This window comes from Harpegnathos saltator, unplaced genomic scaffold, assembly GCF_003227715.2.
Source record: "Harpegnathos saltator strain DR-91 unplaced genomic scaffold, Hsal_v8.6 scaffold657, whole genome shotgun sequence".
In the NCBI taxonomy this organism is placed as follows: Eukaryota; Metazoa; Arthropoda; class Insecta; order Hymenoptera; family Formicidae; genus Harpegnathos; species Harpegnathos saltator.
The window spans coordinates 344,494-368,173 of record NW_020230490.1 but is presented as its reverse complement, the minus strand read 5'-3'; the positions used below and the strand labels follow the sequence as shown (position 1 = coordinate 368,173).

Below are 23,680 nucleotides of genomic sequence, written 5' to 3'. Positions count from 1 at the left end.
ATATAATATGTACAGTAGCCTCTTTGTACATTGAAAGTTCATTTATCAAAAGTGAGAATGACAATCGATAGTGTCTTTTGAACATCTTTTCTTTGTGAGTTATTTCGAAAATAATTACCGATTAAAAAATTATTACTCGAATTATTTTAAATTATATTCGATTAATCTATTATTCATATACATATATATATATACACATATATATATATATATATATATATAAATGATAATAATTCAATATAAGTTATTTGAAATTACTATAGATTAATTCCATATTAATGATAATCCGATAATCATACTTAATTATGTGTTAAAAATCAGATCATGATTTAATATCAATATCCAGCTGCGAAACCATAACTGTAATCCCTTTTGTAAAAAAAGAGAAGCGTAAAGGGAATATCTAAATTTTAAGCAATTATAAACTACATATCTCGTCGTTTTTTTGGTATTTCGCTGAGCAGTATTTCGTTAAAACTTAACGTCTACGGACCCTTAAACTACCGTTCGATCACATGTGGCAACAAACACGATAACCGGCAAATGAATTAATTAGCCCCATACCTAGGAGAGTACAGTAATAGTCTTTTTCCTTCTCGAGAGACGACTCAATTGCGACTTTTGCGTTAAGCTGCGCACTTAAACGAAGGGAAATCCTACATTTCTGGCCAATTTAATCGGAATCGCAACTGTAATTTTTACATCGATTCACCGTCGTGGGCGAGGGAATGCAAATTTTAGCTCGATTAATTGCAATCACAATTTCTTTTTTCACGCAATCGACTCGCAGTCGAGCGTAGAAGAAAAGGAGGATCGATTCTCCTCTCGCCCGATCAATCGCGAGATACTTCGCGGTACTTCGGGCGAGGGAGGAAATAAATTAATTCTCACCGGAAAGCTCGTTCAGAACACATCCATCCGTTTTCTTCGAGACGCACTTCCTCCTATATCGCCTCGGCCCGACTCTACGTCTTTGAAAACTACAGATTTCTAGATCGCAGCCGAAGGCTATAACTTCGAGTCCACTTTGTCGTTGTTCTGCACGACTTGCGAGGAGTTCTCGCGAGCGATACAGTCGCGAATGGCCTGCAGAATGATACCTATCCGGCGATCCAGCGCATCCAGATGGGGTTCCCAGAGCACCGGGGCCACAGGGTCCTTGGCCATGCTTTGACGCATTGCCGCGCTCAACCGTGTAGGCCCGTTGTGGAAACTGCAACCAGGTATCATGTACGTAAATAAACGCGCGCGCGTGCCCCACAAATTCTACCTGTGACGAACTTGAGAAAACACGTCGTCCTCAATGTCTCTTCGGTCATCGCGTTTAGAAGCGTGACATTTTTTTCGGATACTGCCGCGTGGAGATATAAGTTCCTTCGATTCTCATGATCGATTCGATCGCCGCTCGAACTCGAGGATCTCTCGCGTCTCTTCTTTTTAATTTCGCCGAGTCCTGCGAAGGACTCCCCGATGGCCAGGGCGTCGAGTGAGACGGAAGCAAAGCACTTCGAGAAAGCCCACTTTTATCCACGTGACGCGCCGGAATGTATGTATGTATGTGTGAGTGTATGTGTGGTGTATATCTGTGTATATGTGTGTGTGTGTGTGTGTGTGTGTGTGTGTGTGTGTGTGTGTGTGTGTGTGTGTGTGTCATCATATAAATAGAGCCGAGTGTCTGCTCGAGCCAATACTTTATTCATTGGCCCCGGCGACTCGAGGAGGCCTCCATTATCGTTCTGAAAGCTTCCAACCGCTCTCGCTTGTTGATCTAAAAACCCGTTTCCCTGCCTCCTCCCCTACCGTCCGTTCTACGTAACTCTGAAAAGCGTCTCGGCTCTGTTATCAATCCCAAAAGCCCCGGCCCCGATATTGTTTCTTTGAGAAACGTTCGATTACCGTCGGATAAACGGTACGTCTCTCTCTCTCTCTCTCTCTCTCTCTCTCTCTCTCTCTCTCTCTCTCTCTCTCTCTCTCTCTCTCTCTCTCTCTCTCTCTCTCTCTCTCTCTCTCTCTCTCTCTCTGCGTCTGTTCTTTTTTTTATTACCACTATGAACGGTTAAATAACTCAACGATCTATTATTACCCTGAAAGCTTCGAATCTTTATAATTTATTCGTCTGTTTAAAAGTGGCCCTCTAAAAAATGTGTCACCATGCTATTAAGAGCTGCTATTGCTTTCAAAAATGTCGACCTCGATTGTTTTCCTGAAGAATCTTTGATTACAGCCGAGCTGAAAATAGTTTGCTCGCCGCTATATTGGCAATTACAAAATGATAAGCTGTTTGAAAATTGTCTCTATTTGTCTATGGTGTTTTATCGGATCACAAATTATATGAATCAAATTTTAAGAAGAATTTTAAAGTTTCCGAAATCTATCATTTTATCAATGTTTCTTCAAAAATAAATTAATTACCGCCATCGAAATCATTTGAGATAATGATTCCTTCGAAACTATTCTTTAACGATGCGTCATAGCGTGTAAAGTTGATCCAATGTTATTTTCTGAAAAGTCTTGAAGAACATTCAAATTTATATCTATTCGAAATAAAATCCACGACATCTCTGTCTTCATTTTACGAAGAATAAGATCTCCCAATCAATTTGCATCTATGAAACTGAAGCGGATATTTGGCGGAAAGATCCTCCGAAAAGAAAATCCTACAAAAAAGAACGAGACAAGTCGAGCATTTGGTGAAAATTGCATTTGGATCAATTTCGCTTCATTGTTATCTTAATCACGCGGCCAATCGGACGATCTACTGCCATGCAAAGCATGGGCGAGAACATGAACTAACAGACGGAGAAGAAGAATAGAAGAAGTCGTGATCAGCGAAACGGCAGGAAGCAATTATCCCGCGTAACAACGCGCTTAATGGACGACGTGTGGGCTCTTTCGAGGCTGCTCTGCGCGCGCGTGTATGTATGTGTACACATGTATATGCATATATATATATATATATATATATATAGACGTGTGTAAATATATTTTAAAATCAAAAGGGATCTTCCAGCGTTACAGTTTCGACGTGTAGCGTATTCATAATCGCCAGCGTGTTACGAAGGGTCAAGGGAAATTTCGAGCGAAACGCGAAACGGGAGCGATTGTTTCAACTCGGGGGGGGGGAGAGAGAGAGAGAGAGAGAGAGAGAGAGAGAGAGAGAGAACAGCGCGATGGACGATGGCGGTGTCCGTCGATCGGCGATGAAATTTGCAATTCGGAGCAGGGTCGCAAATTCTTCGATCTCTCGAAAAAGGGAGGCAGCGGGTGCGAGTAGAAACTTTACGATAAGGCGGATATATACCGAATCCGCAGCGTTTTATCAGAATTGCCGGCCGCTCGTGAATCTCCCGCTTTGATGCGGATTCAGGGGGACGTTTTTACGGGCCACGATAAATTCGATGTCCGGCCGATCGGCCGGATTTAGCGGACACCCTGTACACACACGTATAGCGCGATCTCGCACGGGATCGCGAGAGATCATTCTTCGATCGAATTCAGTGGAAAATTTTGAGAAAGTTTCACCCCAGCGTGAGTTCTCGTCTCCGGCAAGATTGATCCTTCCAATTGAAAATTTCGCGCAAACCGACCGAGTTGGACAATGATAATATCGTTCGCCGTAATCTATCGGCTAGTTAATCAACCAAATTGTCATATCACCGTAATTCATTATTAATCGCGACATAATGACGCTGTAAATGATACTATTGTATGCATTGGCTTACCGTAGTAGGGTACCGAGCGTGCTCTGCCTGATGATGCAGCACTGCAGAAGCGGCGCCAGGATGGACGTTTCGTCGTGGAATGGTCTGCCGAAGCCGCGTCCGTGGTCCAGGTACAGCGTGAAGCTGTCGTTGCCGAATAATCGGAACGTCTCATAATGATGGCGATCCATGTTGCCCGTGAGGAAGTCAAACACCGACATGTCCATGAGGTCGAGCAGTCGCCGACCCTCGTCGTACGGCGAAATCTCTCTCACGAGCGAGCAATAGTCGGAATCTGCAACAAGTCGCATTGATTCTCTTGTTAGTAAGAACACTCGCTTTTCCCTCGTATACAATTAACCGGATAAAATTTATACGGAGAAAAAAGATTAATTGAATTAGCGTGTCAATGAACGAACAGAACGCATGTTGTTTTAAGGAGACGACTTCTGTTTCCTCAAACCGATTTCGCCTCACCGAAAGGATCGGAAATCGTCGTTTTCGTCAACCGGGATGCGTTTGGTTCATTAATCGCCGCGCATTAATTCGTCCAATCTTTTCTCTTCGCGTGTATAATAAGTAAATATATAAAATCGATATAAATCGAAGAAATATAATGGATACAATTATCCATTTAATTATATCTCATGTGTGAAATATTACATGTGACTAAGTCTCTCACCGTGTTCCCACTGAGCTTTCTTCCGTTTGTGGTAGCTTCGGCGCCAAGGATGTCGCCACGCTTTTCGGCTGGCGAGAATCTTGTCGGGCAGGAAAGCGGCGAAGCTACCCTCGAGACTGTCAGGTGTGCCGCACACGGCGTGCGCTGTATCGCAATAATAGCTGCACTTGCCGTGGAAGCACAGGTTACCGGCGGGGCTGACGAAGAACGTCTTCAGCAGCTCGCCATCGGCGATCTGGTAGAACTCCGTGGTGATGTTGAGCGTCCGGCCGCTCACAGGCATCGTCCTGCGGAAGTCCAGTAGCCTGCGGAGAGAAAAATGCGGGGGGGATTTAAAACCTTTCTGGAGAGGAAGAGAGAGAGAGAGAGCTAAACTTTCTCATATCGAATGCAAGCTTACCTGTCCAGGTGAAAGGACGCGATCTCGGCGTTGTGCCTCTCAAAGTCCGTAAAATAAAAGTGATTCGGCAGTGTCTGTTGTTCCCTCGGAAACCTGCAAGATCAACGACGATTCGGTTATAATCGCGACAAGAGGGTGAACGCGTGAAGAGCAAGCGAAGAAAGGCCAACGCGTAAATCTACGATTTTGCAAAGTCCCCCCCCCCCTTCGCAATTACGGTCTTCTCGACGAGGATGAGTCAAAGAGATCTACGAGGGTAGTCCCAGAAGTACCTGACCTAACAAAGAAAACACAAAAAATTTGGGAAAAAATATCTTTATTTCTCTACATAGTCTCCTTTTAGCTCAATACACTTTTCCCAGCGATGTTCAATAGCTTCGATACCCTTTTGTTTATAGTGAGGATCGTCGAGCTCCTCAAAATAGCCATCAAGCCACCTTGGTCTATTGTTTTGACTGTTCCTTCGTCTCAGGTGTGAAGTGATGGACCCATATTTCATCCATGGTTATGAATCGGCTTTATTGCTGCGAAACTTCGCCTCGAAACACTCGATTGAAACATTCTCACGACGCTGTTTTTGTTCCAATCGCGGCGCCCATCTTGCGCACAGCTTTCTCATGTCCAAATTTTCAATCAATATGCGATGTACAGCACTTTTTGAAATGCCTACCATGTCTGCTAACTCGCGCACTTTCAGTCGACGGTCACATCCAATACCAATTTGTGGGTTTTCTTCACCATTTCTGGTCACTTCATTTGGTCGACCACTGCGATGTTCGTCTTGGCAGCTCGTACGCCTCGTCGTTTAACCCCTTCCGTGGCACGAACGCACCGGTGCGTCCAGCCAAAATCGTGCCGTAAGTGGCACGGTTAAACATTTAGTGAATTTCTATATTTTGACCTCAAATTCGGCTTCAACGACCAAAAAAACTGAAGTATACAAATTATTGAAAAAATCCGCCCCGTCATTTTTTGTGGGACGGTTTCAGCGCATTTTACTGAATTTTGCTCTGCCACGGAAGGGGTTAAACTCTGCCACCCAATATTTTACTGTTGTAAACGAAGGAGCAGACTCCCCCAGAGTAGAATCTAGCTCCGCTTTCATATTGGTTGGAGAAATGGTGAGGCCTTTCAAATGAAAGTATTGTATCACATAACGATGACCAATTTTTTCCATGTTTACAAATTCACCGAGAGCGTTCACTATTGATGGCTGCCAAACAAATACTAAACAACGTAGCGTCGTCAAACTTCAAACTTAAGCTTTATAAGGTTGCTACTTTCTACCATAGTCATTCCTTTCAAACAACAACCGCTATCTGTACGTCAGGTCAGGTACTTCTGGGACTACCTCGTACAATGGTCTCGGGACACCCTGTGTAACGGCGGGAGTATGCCCGAAAGGAGCTCGCGTGCGTAATATTGCGGGAATTATCCGAGATTGCTATATTGCGGAAGATTAGGGCGAATTTTGCGGCATCATTCGGTCGCTCGATATATCCGTCGCGTGACTTGGCGATCGCCCGTATACGTAACGCCAATTGTTTATCCATCTCTCTACCAATATTATTTTTGTACAGGGTCCCGCTGCGGCTTCCCGAGTTATACTTCGTAAGACGGAAACTCGATTATCTTTTATGGGGATAAGTCTGATAACTGTAAGTCTCGAGAAAGATGATAATTGAGTCATTCGATTCTTGGCTAGACAGATAGATCCTCCTTCGTACTCTCGATCGCAGCCAGCCAGTCACAGCTCGCTCGCTAGCTCGCTCGCTCGCTCGCTCGAGATTCATGCGCTCCGTTCGTGCTTATTGTCCTGTCTCGTGTATACATATACATACACACACGTATATATACCGCACGCGACTCGTAAAACCCGCACGAAGATCACCGGGTAAATATTTGATCGCGCGCTGTGGAGTTTGCGGAACTCTCCCGAAGCTTTCTCTTTCTATCTCTCTCACTCTCTCTCTCTCTCTCTCTCTCTCTCTCTCTCTCTCTCTCTCTCTCTCTCCCACTTTCTTCCTCTCCCACCGCTCCCTCTCTTTTCCTCTCTTCGTCCTTCGTTACTCTTCCTCAGGAGAGCTTCTCGGGAGAGAAGCTCGGGACCAATAAAAGCTCCCGAGCTTTCGTATTGTCCCTTTGCCACCGCTCGCGCTCTCCTGCGACAAATAAATTCGTTTCTCTTTTTTTACGTTTTTTTCTCTCTTTTTCCCCCTTTGGTTCACTTCCGGCTGCTCCTGGAGATCGATCGAGCATATTATTCGACAACGCAACGCCATTGTATAAATCTCAGAAAAACAATTAATTTCATTTCCATCGCAGTTAATTTCGTCGCAGCGCGTTGCAACCGTGAGCGTTACAGCGGCAAACAGGCGATAATTATCGAACGATTTTGATAACAAGCGTGGATTCGTAACGATTGTTATATTATGTGCATTGTTTATAATTACATTTAACTCGTCCACTAAATAAATAAATAATTAAGCTGTACAGAATTGTATTTGGAAATTATTAGTAGAAACGATGCGAATAATTGCGAAGCTCGTTAAATCGTAGCGGTTAAAACGTACCGTTTCAAGCTGTAAGAACGAACATCGTCCCTTTCTCTCTCTCTCTCTCTCTCTCTCTGTTTCTCTTTCTCTCTATTTCTCTCGCGCTGCAAAGCCAATACTTATTTTATATCGACGATGCGCTCTTCGCTACGACACATCACACCGAGTATGAAAAAAGAAAACAGGAAGAAAATCGCGACGCAGCCGTGAAATTTAAACATATCAGAGGCAGCACGCGGCAAGCAGCACCGAGTCTCGCGACGGTACAATATAAAGGGATTTTCTTATTATCCGCGCAGGGCGCAATATCCTGAGAGGAGACCACGGGAAAGTCGGGAAAATTGTCGGACGAGCCTGTCGCACCGCATATTGCGACTTTCTCTTCCTCTTTCTCTCTCTCCCCCCTCTCTCTTTCTCTCTCTCTCTCTCTCTCTCTCTCTCTCTCTTCCTTTCTCAGTCGTCCCCCCGATGGTCCACGAGTGGTTGGGCCCTTTAAACTTCCGGTGGGCCGAAGACTCCACGATAAGTGGGCGCCGGCTTAAACTCCGGTAATAAGTTCGCCAATAAGTTCGCCGGCAAGTTTGCGAGAGAGAATTTCGGACGAGATTGCGCGCCAGCCGCAATAAGCTCTCGTTATACTCGCTCGGACGACTCGCTCTCACGCCTCTCTCCCTCTCACTTTTTCTCTCGTCTCTTCCTTGCGCGTGTGACGGGGAAAATAAAAAAAAATATACATGTTTATGTATCCGAGGACAAAGAAGTATAGGGGGTATCTTTCGAAATTCGCGAAAGCGAGGGCACTTGAAATTGCTCGTCATGTCACTCGAGGGTTGAATCGTCGTGTTTTACGAGCGAGAAACGGCTCGCACGGACGGATCGCACGATCGCGGGTCGCGACAAAGCCTAAGGAATCCAACCCCCTTAATGAAGAGTGTCATCACAGGCACAGGTTGTGTGATAAGGCATTTGGAAGAAAAGGCACGGAACAGGCACGCGCGAGACAATAGCTCGGTGTGTGACGTATCATTCGCGAGGAGAGCGACGGACGAGAGTGAGAGGAGAAAAAGATGAGGACGAAGGGGCGGGTGGGCGATAATGAAGGGGGCCGCCCGCCGGTTGCTCTCACGGCACGAGACGACGCTCGGGACACCACTTATGTAATTGCGCTCGTAATCCGATCCGCGTAACTTCGTCGAGTGGGAAAAAGCGACGGAGCGAGACGAGACAAGAGAGAAAGAGAAAAGGAGCGATTGAACGAGTGAGCGAGTGACCGAGTGGAGAAATTTATCCCACCCTCGAGTGCAATCTTTCGAGACATACGGGCAAAAAAAAGGATACAAACCGGATCGCAATATGTTGTGTGAACTCCGTTTCCTTTTCCTTCCTTTTTCTACCGCGGATGTGAGACAATTTGGGCTTAATATGATAGGATATTCGTGAGCTTTAATATCTCTCTCTCTCTCTCTCTCTCTCTCTCTCTCTCCGTGTGTCTCGTTTCATCCCTTCGTGTAATGCCTAAGCACGCGGCCCGTTTCCTCCCTCAGAAATACGTTATATACGATTTCGCGGCGTGCGAATTCAATGCGGCTCGACGTTTCAGTATTAATTTGAACGCTATCGGGACGTCGCGACGCTCGACGTTACCGGCAACAAACTGCCCAAGTAATTTCGCGAGCGCTGCCTGCCTGCCTGCCTGCAACTTCGAGATACGCCGAGAACTTTGCGACACCAGAAGCCCCGCCGCGCCGTGTCGTTCGCGAGTCCGAACCGACCTCTTCCTCGTAATTTCCACGCGATCGCCTCTAATTAGCGCCATAATCGCCCGCCAGTGTTCCATCACACCGCTAATTGATATCGTCCAAATGGGATATTTTCCCCCGAGAGGCCGACGACGGGGACGTACTTCTCCGTTGTATTATGTTAATATCCTTCATACTTATTATGTATGCAGTTGAAGACGACGGAAAGAAGGACGTTAATAGGATAAGAGTGATTAAATATGCATGCTTATATCGAGCGTGTGCTGATTGCACACTTACCGCATCGGCTTAAACAGCGCCTGCATGTTGTCGCCGTAATCAATTATCAGTTTCAACTGCGTACCGCCATCCTTCTGACCTGCAACAAACAAACGAGCAAATATTTAAGCAATACTGTAATAATATAAAAAAATATAACGCATATAAAAATGAAATATAGAAGTGACAAAATCGCCTTTTTCTAATGTAAAAAATATATTCTGATATAGAAGATATATATTTTACGATAATCTAATTACATTATTTTTTATTTTTGTATGTGGTAGTTAATCCGTTTATTCTCCACAGAGAGAAAATTTCAGTTCGTGCGACAGAATGGGGCCAAACGACGACGACGACGGTGACGAGAATGACGAACTTGTTATCGCACGACCGAAAATATTCGTCTGGACATAGGGACTCTCTTAAAACTCGCTTGAGATAACTGAGAACAATCGACCGAACAGGAATCTTTTACAGGAATATTTCTGTTCTTACAAACGAGTTCTCGTCTGATCTCCGGACAAACGGAAATCGGTTATATGAACTAAAACTTTGTTCGTATAAAGAATAGACGAGAGAGAGAGAGAGAGAGAGAGAGAGAGAGAGAGACCACGTATACAGAAATTAGAAAATATAACGGGTATAATTAATACGCAGAAATATTCAACATAAAGTTAAATGCAATATGATATAAAGTGGAAACCGATGTATTATTACAATAACGACCTTAATTTACTGAGAGAAACAATGATAAAAAAATTATATAATAATAACGATAATGAGCGATAACTTATATATTCTGGTAGAAGAAAAAACTACTGCGCGGATGGCTTAATTACCGTTAGATTATGACTTTTCGCGTTAGCGATACGGGATAATTAGGGCACTGCTAATAAAGCACCATTAAGTCATTACGTTCCACTTCAGCCGCGTCACGCTACGAGCAAGCTTTAAGTAGCTCGAGTCAATAATTTGCTCGACCAGGCCGATAAAGCGCGTCCTTCCGTCCGTCTAGCCGCCGAATTAATAGGTATATATATAATTTACCGTGTGTTGTTGCCGCCGAGCGACTGACATATACAGGTGTATTAAAATGATGCGAGGATGTCGATGGAACTGACATCTATCATATTTTGCGCTTAGATAATAAATGTCTATTTCTTCGAGTAATATGCTAATGCGGACGTCTATTCTAACATTGTACTATATAATATATGTTTATAAATTGTTTTATTATTTAAATATATATTTATCTCAAAACGAATTTAAAGTTTCTCTCTCTTGAGGATTTTTCACTCTTTATAATTTTACTCTTTGTAATTTTAGATAGATCTTGACTGTGAGTTACACTAAAGAGGGGAAAATAATCTCGCTTAAATTATTATTTTCAAGTGGTCTTCGTTGTGCTCATCAGCGCAAATTTGACACTTCGATCCTGCCAATTCAGCCGAATGATAATTTTTACCTTCTACTGACAGTGCGCTAACTAAATTACCATCACCGTGAATAATTAGATCAATCATAATGAGGAAACTAAACCCGTTGGTCTCCATTATTCACGATCGACGTGAATTAGGAGAGAGTCTTAAATATTTCGGCCGTTCCGAGAGTTCTGTCTTATTACTAGTTCAGCAGTATCTTTAACTTTTTAATGCGTTGCTATCACTGTCATTATCCTCATCGCCAATTGTTCCTCCCTTATAATTTTACAAAAAATCAGCAATTAATATGCCGCGAAAGAAACTCGAGAAGTAAGAATTTGATCAAGCGACGATTTCAAATAATGCGTGCGTAATCGTTCACGTAGTCGTTGTACATAGTGAATAAATTGACGATATTGTTGAGAGCGTTATAATTATTTGATGTACCGAGGAATATGTCACGTTCAAAAATTGCGATAAAATCGGAGTGCGGTAAAATCGGTGGGTCGGTCCAAACGATTAAGGAACTCTCGAGGGCGAAATCTATTTTAGATCCATATTTTACGTAGAACCCCATTTGTTTAAGCCCCTTAAACACACTTCAATTTAAACTCGCATTTATGCTTCACGCGCAAGAACCGGTACTCACCGACACGCAAGATTGGCTTGGTCGCCATTTCGTACAGCAACTGGTCCACGTACTTCGAGTCCTCGGGGTATAACTCTAACCTGGAGATCTGCAGGTGGAACTTCTCCAAGGTCGTGCTGTTTTTCCTGCAACGAGTCAAAATATTCGCATGAGATTCATCCGCATTAATAGGTCGCGGATGATGTACGACGAATTGCAAGAAAATACGCGTTATAAAAATAACATACAGAAACAAAGAAATAATATAAGCTCTCTCATTATAACGCGTTATTAATAACAAGACAATGGAATCAATTGAAATTAATGAAGATATTTCTTTACGCTTAAAATCCACCTATGAGATTTCCCGCATCGGCCCGCATCGCCCGCGTTAACAGGCATTGATTTTCCATGAAAAACGCTGTCACTACTTTATACATCCAATATACGCGATAACGTTACACAATGATATGAACGCGGAAGAAAAAAATAAGAAGCGCGAGAGAGACATAAACATCGAAATTTCATTCGTAATGTTCGATCGTTTCTCGCCAGGACGAACGACATTCCGCGGGTTATAATCGTCAAAACTTTATGACGCCGCGCACGATATCGAGCCCTTAGGGGTGGTAAAGGGAGAGTGCGAGGAAGGAAGCGAGAGGGGAGGGGGGAAATTGGAAAGGGTTGCGACGATCGTGAAAACATAATTCGTACGAGCTTTTAAAATGCATGAAACGGCGTCCGCGAGCCACGGCAGCCTGCGACCCTCGTTTTACACGCCGAGGGCGAAAGAGCCCTTATCTGCCTGTGTGTTAGGTTGCTCCTCTTTCTCTCGAGGGAAGGTTATCTCCGTAGGCATACGCACTCACGTATACGTGCGTAACGCGCGCTTTTCTTTCGAGACACTTCTCCTTTTTTCAGACCCGGAATGCGTTAGAATGACAAAAATCGTGTGTACGTATTATCGAAAAGCGCAAACGAGAAGACAACAATCCATCATTAAATCTCTCCCTCAAACTTGTCGATACTTTGTATGAAGAATTAATTTAGCCAACAATTTACCAACATTGGCGACATTATTAATCCAAAAGCCACGTACACGTGTTTCTATTGTGTGTGTGTATCATATAATATAATAATTACGCGGCTACCACATAATAACAAAATAATAACAATTGTTAACAAGCGTTACAACGAAACGTTAATAGCCTTGATCTTAATGTTTTCCGTCGATTAATTATTTTCCTTACTTCCGAGATTTTCGATCGCGTTTCGCGATATTTAATTAAAAAATTCACGTCATTTCAACGACGGGGACGAAATTCCTCGGCATAATTTTTCGTGTGCGCGAAACTTTCAGCGGTGGGGAAGCAATCGCGAAACTTAAATCAAGTAATTTACTGCCGTGCGCAGAGGCCGATTGCAGAGATTCTTTTATTAAAATTCATCTCATGACCTTTCGCCGCCTCCCTCTCGCTCTTCTTGTCGCGACCCTCCTCCATACCCCCTTCCGACTGTCAACCTAAAATCCGAGTACTTGTCGATATCCAGTTACGACGTGTTTCCAATAAAAATCCGCCCACTTTCGCTAAATAAATCATTATCGCGACGTCACCGAAACTCTCCCGGTCGCGTCTGAATTTTTCGTCGCACCTACCGGACGTTGCGAAAACGCAGGTGCGCAGCTAGACTTTACAATTAAGAAAAGACAAAGATACGATTGGGATAATTAGCATTTAAAATCGCAATTGTAATTCGAGGCGGCGTTTGAATCTGAATAATAACTCCAAGGTCCAAGGATAATTCGGAGAGATTTATATCATGCCACTGGATGGTTGGTATGCCGTGAGAACTTCGCTATAACGCTCCTCCGTCTTTTCCGAAGGAAAGTCGACGCGACACTTCCGGACAAACATTTTTCATCGTCGCGAATTATTCATCGGACCACACATCTTGTATAAATTACATACATGTATACGTATATATGTATACTTTTAGTTATATCTATACTGTACAATCGTACGTATGTACGTATAATTACAACTTTATAACTTGCTAATTTGCAATTGTGCAATTTATAATTTAATGTTATTCGTCAAATGATCATTTAATTAAGTTAGTTTAGTTTGATAATAGTGTATGCAGAAGGTATACGATAGAGAGAGAGAGAGAGAGAGAGAGAGAGAGAGAGAGAGTGTGAGAGAGAGAGAGAGAGAGAGAGAGAGAGTGTGAGAGAGGGGAGGAGAGAGGGAGAGAGAGAGAGAGAGAGAGAGAGAGAGAGAGAGAGAGAGAGAGAGAGAGAGAGAGAACGGAAAAGTACACGCGGGAAATTTTCGGATTTCAGTTTTAAACCCGTATCGTGCCGTCTCAATCGGAAGTCAAATATTTGACGATATACCTGATGGAATATTTGACAAGTTTGCCTCCAGTTCTTGAATATTTATTTAACAAAAGTCCCATCGCTCGTGCCGACGAACATGATACCGCGGATACGAAGCGCAAACAAACGCAATTATATTTCGTGCAATGCAATCGAATTACATTTAATTATTCTCGAGTCGCGTTGAAACCATATTTTTAAAGAGTAATTCCGATTTATCCAAATCGTCGTCTAACGGCACTCGTCAGTGTGATAATAAAAACCGCTAATTATCGACGACGACGACGTCGTCGTCGTCGTCCTCGTCGTTGCCGTCGTTGCTCTGATCAACGGATTATCAAGTTCGAACATACGACGGGCTGATTAGGCTTTTCATGATTAGGCCACTCTCTTTGTCGACGTCTTCGCGACATCGTCTTGTCTCGAACTGCGCAAACCGAATCTTGCGCCGTAGATTGAGTTCGGGAACACACGTGCGAGCGAAACTAATCCGCGACTTCTCTTTGCCCCCTTTCACCACCCTCTTCGTTCACTCATCCCCCTCTCCTCCTCTGCCATTCCTTTCTCAACGTCGACGTTGGGAACTCCATGGAGACTTAGATCTTAAGCCTGCTGCTTCTCATGTATAACGCGTAGCTATCCTGAAATTAGCCGACGAACGAACGAACCGTCGCGACCGACGGATTATTCCCGTACGTATTATTGGATTCGCGCGGCTACTACTTGGTTTCCGTCGGTTTCTGGTTTCCCGAATTCATGGATCTCTCGGGGAGAGCGTAGAGGGATAGAAAAACAAAGCGAGAGAGAGAGAGAGAGAGAGAGAGAGAGAGAAACTTTCGAATTTTGTTTCACACCAGCTCGGTATAATTAGACTGATAATATAATATTACGTGTGACAATAATAAATGTTATCTTGTTTACTTGCGACGCGCCATCGGCCGAAAATAAGCGTATCGCGTACCACAACCGTATCCCGTTGGAGAATTGGCGAATGATTTCTCCAATTATTACTCTCGATTCAGCGATTCAGCGATCGATTCGAATTCGTAGATCGTCGATCGACTCGCATTCGCATTAACGAGCTCGATTGATATAACGCGCCGTATACAATCTCTCTCTCTCTCTCTCTCTCTCTCTCTCTCTCTCTCTCTCTCTCTCACTCTGGTTTCTTGCGCCACGCGGGCACCGCGTATATACGAGCAATACGACCGGTGATCGCTAATGCAATTTCATGGTACATACACGTGCAATAACGAAGGCTTAGGTCACCCTTTCATGCGTTTGCGTCGACTGATTGCGTCTTGTCCACGCGCGATTCGCATTTAATTCGGTTTGCCGCTTATATTTTTGCGCACCCCTGCTCCTCCCACTGCGCTTCGCACTGCGTCCGTCTGCCGGTGTTGCCCGATTGCATTTCCGTCTCTGATTGCGTTTCCGTTTCTCCTGAATGTACTGGAGAAGCGAGAAAGGGCGAGACTGAGTTCCTTACGCGTAGAGATTACAGATTGCTACTTCGATGCCGAATGATGGAGATCATTCGACGAGTTAATTGTTACAGTAATGATCACATCGACGATGCTCGGGAGAAGGATATATGGCCTTTCTGATAGAACAGCTACGATTTCGCACAGCTCCCTGGTGAATGTAATGCCATTCTTTATATATATATATATATATATATATATATATATATATATATACAGGGTGCTAAATTTCAAACGTAACAGGTCTCGAAATCTCGAAAACTATGAAAGATATTAAAAAGAGCTAAAACTAATGCGTGTTCCATGTGTGTGTTTTATCGACCTTTGGAAATTTCAAAATTATTAAATTAACAAAATAGTTAGGGCACTCTATTATAGTAATATATCCTTGATAGTAAATGAAGTAAAAAAGTCTAGTGCTATTTTTTCTTTCGACGAATAGTTAGCGAAATATCGTAAGTTAGATGTTGAGAAAGTTACCAAGTTTTCCTTAAATATTTCAAAAAATATTAGGCAAATAAAAAGATTTTCTCAGACAAAAGTTGTTAAAATTAATTGGTAGAAAAAGAAGATGTGATAAAAAATTGGGCTTTCTATTTTAAAAAATTAAGTTGACCTTCAACTGACCTTGAAAATGCCCTCCAAATAAAAAACTGATAATGCCATTCTCTTTCCCCTTCGAAATCATGGAACACGTGTTTTAGCTTGTTTTAATATCTTTCATAGTTTTCGAGATGTTTTACCTGTTACGTTTGAAATTTAGCATCCTGTATATATTCCTGTATATATGCGTACATGTATATGTATATGTATGTATATATATATAATTTTCGGAAAATAACGCGGTCCACGTCGGGAGATTCTCAAGTGACGCTGACCGACCGTCCGGCGTGGACGGCGGCGATGCATAATGCATACGATGCAGCTTCTCACGCGATCTCGCGAGGAGGAAATATCACGGCGACGTGGAGAATATCAATCCCGCCGCGGATATCAATGGCGAATCGGAAGCGGAGATGTCGCTTCCTCGCGCCGATTCGATCCCCGGTATAACGGGCGTTCTGACGCTTCTCGATGTCGTCCGATTCACGTCGCGGTAGCGGAGGATGGTCTGTCCTTAAATTGCAAACAAATCGTTACATCGCGGTTGCGTCGCGGAGGGATCAAGAGTTTTCAACTTTCGACGAACGAGTCGTCGATCGCAGCTGCTTTGTGATCCTAGCCTCGTTGGTAGGCGAGTTGGTTATCGCGATATAAGATAGGAAAATTTTCAGTCAACCACGATTAACGTCGACCGACTTTTGCCGGGAAATTTTCTAATTGCCCCGCAATTAAATGATTCACAACGATGTAGTTATCAACGGCTCATATCGCGCTGTAATAGTTTATTACGCACTGTTGATAAATCGGGACATCCTCGAGCGGTATATCACATCCCGTCGCGAACAAGTACAATAGCAATAACGTCGTATAACGGAATAGGGACGTGTGGAAGATTTTATATCGAAAACAAATAAAAGATGAGCAGGCTTCCGCCCGATGGAGAATTGTCCCTAAAATTAGCTGCGGTCGACGCGGTAAAAGAAAATACACATTACAAAATCCAATAAATTATAGCGTAATTAAGCAGATTGAAGGTAAGGCAATTGCCATGTAATGACGGTAAAATTTAACATTTATCGGTAAAAATTATCATTTAACATTTATAAATCGCGGCGGAAGAGGGAAGTTGTTCCCGATGCGATTCGCGAGCGGGAAATCGCGGAAAGCGCAAATACAGGAGATGCGCATTCTCTCCCCGGTCCCGCGCCCTTCATCGTCGATTTCCACGCAGATGCGGATGCAGGTGCACGCGCATTGTCCACGGCGGCAATGCTGCGCGCGGGCTTATGAAAGGAAAGCTCGTATCGCATTCGCGGAGAAATAATTCAGCGACCGTGGACCCGGTCGGTCGCGCGGGCGAATAAGCGACAACGATCCGAACATTTAAACTCGCGCGTTCGTCCGCGCGAGTTTGTTAATGCGTTTCGACTTACCGAACGAGCGTCCTCTCGCGTCTATTCGTACGTTCTTCGAATTCTATCCCCGTAAAACAGAGACTCCAAATCCGATTTCCCTTCCTTGAGTTTCGGAGAATTAAGAGTTTTGTCGTCGTCGTCGTCGTCGTCGTCGTTGTTGTTGTTGTCGTTGTTGTTATTGTCGTCGAGTCGCGGCGCTTCGATCTTTCGACATTTTAAACGAAAAGTACCGGCTGTCTCTTCCCCGTGGCGAGTTCCCCCGCCCGCGCAATAGTATCGACCACCGCGTCACTGCGAAGTATCGCGAAAGGGCCGACATGCATTTCCCTCAGGAGGGTTACACTCCGTGTAAACGCTTTCGTGCGACCGTAGTCCGCGCGCTATCGCGGACGCCGCCGTCGTGACCCCGTGCCGGGGATACCAGCGGGAATAAGTCATTGTTTTGCGTAACAATGGCGCTATGTCGTTCCCGTCACCGGCTCTATTTCGTCTAATTGAATTTTTATTCGCTTGTCTTCGCAGAGAAATTGCGATCGTCGTCTCTTTTATCGAGCTTGCTTACTTGTTGTTCGCTCGCTCGCTTGCTTGCTTGCTTGCTTGCTTGCTTGCTTGCTTGCTTGCTTGCTTGCTTGCTTGCTTGCTTAGCGTGAATTTTTGTTCGTTTATGAAACGCGCTTTCATCGCGCAAAACAGTATCTCTCGACGTCGTCGATGTCGTCTCGACGACGACAACGACAAGGAGGAAACGTTATCGAATTGGTCTGACCGCGCACGTGATCATTTTCGCGAAAACTTCTTTGCACCGCCGAGTAACGAGGCATAAAAAAAATCGATTGAAACTGTTTCACTGATGCAGAGTACAAATTTTCTGTTTTTTTTTTTTTAATAACACATCCTATATATGTATACGTAATTTCAGAACAATATGACTTTATGCGACTTTCATATCGTTATATGATACGATTCGTATCCTAATCGCTGGAGACATGAGGACGAAGAACAGGAAGAGAAGGTAGGAGGGGAAAAGGTGAAGGAAGAGGGACCGGCTCGTTCCGCTCTGGAAAACGGAGACGCATTTCTCTCCCGGGGAAAAGCCATTTTCTCGCCTCTCGCTGTTTACCTCGGCTCATCTATAATTTCTATTCTCCTTGTTTACGGCGTCCCCTCTCACGACGCTCTGAGAATCGGCGCTCTTATTTCGTCGTTCGGCCCAATGGGACACACCCCGAGACATTCCTCCGTGGAAAATTTCGTAAATTCACGCGGACGACGATTTTCCCACCTTCGACCGAGCAAATTTCGGGAGAAAGATCCGTTTCATGCAGCTTAATTAAATGAGCGTCCCCCTGACTGGTACCGCGCGCTGCGCGATTATTAAGAAATAAGTTATTAATTTTATACATACACACATGAAATATGCCATTATGTATGTATTGTTATGTGTATGCAAATTTAATTTTTTCTACAATATAGGATCGTATAAACTGCAACTCTCAAACGCGAGCAATAAAGTCGTGTTTTCTTTTTTTCTTTTTTTCATAGTAACGTTCGAGAAAGCTTGATTAAGTTTGATAACGCGCTTCATAAATCTAAAATTTACGGTGTCCGTATTCCTGTAAATCAGTTTCAATATTAGCGAGGCCAGCAAAATCAATCTCACGTGTTTCTCTTCGCTTCAATCCACGATCGACTATGACAATTTGGACAGGGAATAGGCGGTTCTGTTTGCCGGAAACGGAATACAGGAACAGAGAGAGAGAGAGAGAGAGTGAGAGACCTCTGTTGACCTAATTTCGGCTCATTGTGTATAAACTGAAACTAACCGAGCGAGGATCCGGCGATCTATAGATCTATAGATCGCTGTCTCCATGCGTGCTCATGCCGTGCGTATGCGTGAGTGCACACATGCGTATAAACCAACAAGCTACCGTAAATGTAACGTAAGAAAACGGGAATCATAAATCATACGAGCGCCGAGTCCGTGGATTTGCGTAGATTTAGCGAACTGATATTTCGCAGCGACCTTCGATCGCTGCGACAAACAAAATTGAAATTCACGATCAAATTTGATTAGCGTACGGCGTCACGAGTAAAGGCTTGTCGGTTCGAACTCGGCCATCTTTCGTAACGCGAAGTTTGCTTCATATATCATACTGGCTTGCTCGTTACTTTTATCTTTCTTATTTGATAAGCCGTGATAAGAAGCGGTAAAGCTTGTTTACGACGTCGTTGCAACGGAAAATGCCATTTAGTTTAAGGCATATTCGCTATAACGGGATTTTTGTACATTATATTACTTTATATTATCAAACATCTTTTTTTTCTTTTGTATATCAATTACACGGCACCTCTGCAATTATAATTGCAACGTGTCACATGAATCGTGCATAATTTTTTTATAATTTAACTTTGCGTAAATATATTGAAAAATTCTCAAGTAACGCGGCGGCGCGGCGGCGGCGGCGACGGCGGCGGTGGCAACGCGACCCAATAACCGTGACACGATTTTCCCGTGGCTTTTCCACGCTCGCGTGCGAATTCGATTGTTCCTCTCTCGCCGTCTGTCGATACTAAATTCGCGCGCGTTCACAATTGGCCGGAACAAAGTAGCGAGAGCCACGTGTGGACAGACATACTTTCGCGACGTTGCTCGACACGCGACGCTTCGTTGGAAAATTATGTTCCCCCGTGCTTCCCCCCCTCTCTTTCTCTCTCTCCTCACCTCTCCCCTTCGCTATTGTGCACATATACATATCGTCGTGTATATACACTGCGTATATTTCACATTTTATTCCGACATAAAACACGAAGTGTCTCGTAAAATATTCACCTTTCGATGAACTTGCCTTCTTCTCCTCACAATGTGGAATAACGGGGAGAAATCGATCGATGTAAAAAAATGAGTTCTCGGTGATATGCAAAAAATGCGTGATAGCACGCATATGGATGTATATACGAGAGCGAATACATAAATATGTGCATCTTTGTGAAGCCTTTATTATCACGTGTAAAAATCTATCGCGCGACACAACTTCCGCAATTTTTCCGCGGAATGGGATGTATGTATAATATTCGTATATTGAGTAGAAGTACAGTTATGTAATTGCGACACATATTGTAGGATAAACTGGATTAACGTATCCGCGAGACTGGACATACTGGAAATACCAGTTACAGTTGTTTGACCAACACTATCGACGCGAGATATGATATGAATTATCCGATAAAGTAATTGCGGCTGATTTCCGTCGTTCGGAACGCGACTTTCTATTACGCGCCAATGTTTCGCACCGCTCGAAAGAATTATGGGATCGCACGATTCGATCGTTCTATATATTGTATTTTCATATGCAGATGAAGTAACTGGAGCAAAACAATCTTAGGAAGAGTTCACAACAGAATAGTTTCTAGCATTAAGGTCAAGTTATAAGATTAAGTTAAAACAAATTTAAGAACTAAAACAAAATTAAGAACTAGACTGAATCATATACTCGAATTCTAAACAGAGCGGATCCTCATAAGAGTGAAATTATATGGAAGTAATAAGTAAATAGGGTCTGATAGAAATGAAATATAATAAAAATGAGAATAAGCTGAACTTACTCGAAAATGAAGTGAAAGTAACGACTTAACGATAATCTCGATGGGAATTTAACGATGCAGCAGCAGGAATCGGATTAAACGATGTGCTCCGATTAATCGAATTCTGGCAAAAATTGGAATTCCCGTAAAAATAAAGTTAGAATAAATCCTAACGAAAACCAAGTAAAAATTAGATTGTATCGTGCTCACACATTTCACGGGAGAAATTTAAAATCTTCACAAAAATTAAATCATATGTATATACACACGAGAGTATAAAAATTAACGAAAAGTTTAATTAAGTTGCACTTGCGTGCAACTCTCTTCAAGATAGATAATATTAAGCGATTCAATAGCTATGAGAGTCCTAGTGAAGATTTCGAACAACTCCATGCACGAAGATTTCAGTAATAATTTAACGAGCGTTCGCCGAAGATTCCTGCGATCGTTATGCATCGCCTAACTAGCTCTTTCTTCACGACTCAATGATTTTACACTGGTCACCGATAAACGTGAATAAAGCAAGAAATTAAAAAAAAAATTCCGATGTGGTTTCACGATTTATCAAGGCACGAAGAGCGCTCATCGCTTTCGATTCATTTTTTATCGGAAAATATCGTTAGTGCCGCGCGCCATTAGAGCGGATGTAACACCGAGGAGGCTGGCTTTTACAATCGCGTTCTCGTTAGCATTGCGACCGAGCGAACGTAGCGTGAAATACGTCAAGCACATGGACACGAGCGATAGGAAGTGTTATACTTCGCGGTTGATCGACCAGTAGCTTCTTTTCAGCCTGTTTTACCGTTCAATTGGCCTGAAGGAAATTCAAATTTAAATTACGAGGTAAAACTGAACGCGAAAATCTAACAGAATAAATCAACTTTCTCTCTCTCTCTCTCTCTCTCTCTCTCTCTCTCTCTCTCTCTCTCTCTCTCTCTCTATTCTGCTTTTCTCGTAGCTTAATCGTTTTTTTTTGTTTTTTTGTGAACGATCGAAATATACGGAATATGATGGAAAAAACAACGGAAATCCCTTCTTCCGTGTATAATCGTATCGCTTCGTATTTTATGCCGACATATACGTGCGAGTTTTCAATACTCCCCGACCCGATATTCTTCAGTCTCCTCATCGATATAGGGGGTTTAACATCGCAGTGAGGTTTAACATTACGGCTATGCCATCCTCTTGGACTTAGAGGACGTAATGACGCCTTTGGGCTCGTCCAAGCCGTAATTTACCGCGTAAAGAGTATACGCCGCGGCTTTTTTCAGGGCTTTCAAGCGTCGTTAATAGGCCGGCGTTTTATCGTAAAAAGGATGGAAAAGATAAGGGCGGAGGGAGAGACGGGGGAACAAATATTTGAGGCGAAGAGAAAGGAAGAGAGAGAGAGAGAGAGAGAGAGAGAGAGAGAGAGAGAGAGAATGGATAAGCTATCTTCTGTGGAAATTCAGATCGCCCGCCGCTCGTCTAACGGGTGACGGCGAAAAAATCCCACGCTCTCTCGCTGGCACAACAGCGGCTCTGTGAGATCGGAAGCTCGGATCTCGATCTTGATCTCGATCGAGCGAAATACAATACCGATACCCAGAAAAATGAGAGAAATCGTCCGTCGCCTTCTCGCAGTCTGTCGACGGTTTATGATGCTGTTTTTCTTCGTCTAAAAGGTAATTGGAGCTAATTAAAATGCAAAATGCGCGACGGTGGTCCGTGAAGTGAGATTTCTCGATAACGCGGGATTCTCTTTCCACGGCTCTTTGTTTTTCTTCTTCTTACAGTTCCCCTTCTTCGCTACTCACTTATTATCTTGCGCTGACGTTCGTCTGTACAACTAAATATCACTCGCACGATTTATTTTTTTCCCCGAAGCGCGTGAGTCGACCGTTCAGTTTTTCGCTCCATTCTTTGCAGAATTTCTACAGACTTGATTTTTATGAGAACTCTTATGTTATCTTTCTTTTTAGATCGGAATCAAGATTACAGTATCGCGATGTTACGTTGTGTGCCTCTGCGAATTTTCGATCGTTATCTCGATGCGACGATGCAACAGGTAGGCATTCTTCCGCTGTTGCTATTTCGCACTTGCCCTGCCCTCGTCGCTCCGTCCACCGTCGCTCCGGGCGGGAAATATAAGCGGTAAGGTCCATTTAATTGTTACGAAACAAAGAAAAGTATAACGCGCGCTCGCTCGTCACACTTTACGAGATATTTCTCGGATATTTAACTTTGTATTTTACCTTAACACACATTTCGCCACTTTATTTATAGAACGGTATGTAGCGACGTAAAATGTTATTATCAAGTATGAGAACAAATAGAAATAACATCTTGATCGTTTTGGAGACACCAGATGAATTTCTCTTCATTTCGTTTATTCGCAACGAGCAACTTAAAGTCAAATTAAAGAGATATTAACATCGGAATTTAACGACTCGTATCATAGTCCAGGTAATTTTATTGATCGTTACCCAATCTGGGAGAAATTGAAATTTTCAAGGAATATATTTATAAATATAACATTATGCATAATTACAATACCGAATTGGTCAAATTGCCAGATTTGCCAGATTGGGCAAACGAAGAATGCAATGTAGGGAAAAAAAATTAAATCGCTTTACCAGCTTATAAATTACCACCGAGTTGGCAATTCGACGGCATATCGGTGACCAACATTCGATAATTGATTAATTAATTAGACATCGTCAAATCGCGATACGGGTTTGCAAATAATCACAGCCGGCAGGCCGGTTGGCAAACAAATGCACAAACGCAAACAAACGACGTTACGTTCCACGAATTTTAATGGCAAAA

The 23,680-nt window shown here is 43.3% G+C and overlaps 1 protein-coding gene across 3 annotated transcripts in view; it reads right to left on the bottom strand.

Annotated features, from left to right (window-relative positions):
- Window positions 1–299: 299 nt before the first annotated feature.
- LOC105182826 (extracellular serine/threonine protein CG31145) overlaps window positions 300–23,680 on the bottom strand; it is a 54,084-nt gene continuing 30,703 nt past the window's right edge. For all 3 annotated transcript variants that reach the window (XM_025304914.1, XM_011140535.3, XM_011140539.3), the window contains exons 4-9: window positions 11,430–11,554; window positions 9,378–9,456; window positions 4,784–4,876; window positions 4,384–4,688; window positions 3,723–3,996; window positions 300–1,213 (exon numbers count right to left, since the gene is read on the bottom strand). In XM_025304914.1, coding sequence (XP_025160699.1) covers window positions 1,009–1,213; window positions 3,723–3,996; window positions 4,384–4,688; window positions 4,784–4,876; window positions 9,378–9,456; window positions 11,430–11,554 — 1,081 coding nt within the window. In that variant the 3' untranslated portion in view covers window positions 300–1,008. The remainder of the gene's footprint in view (window positions 1,214–3,722; window positions 3,997–4,383; window positions 4,689–4,783; window positions 4,877–9,377; window positions 9,457–11,429; window positions 11,555–23,680) is intronic.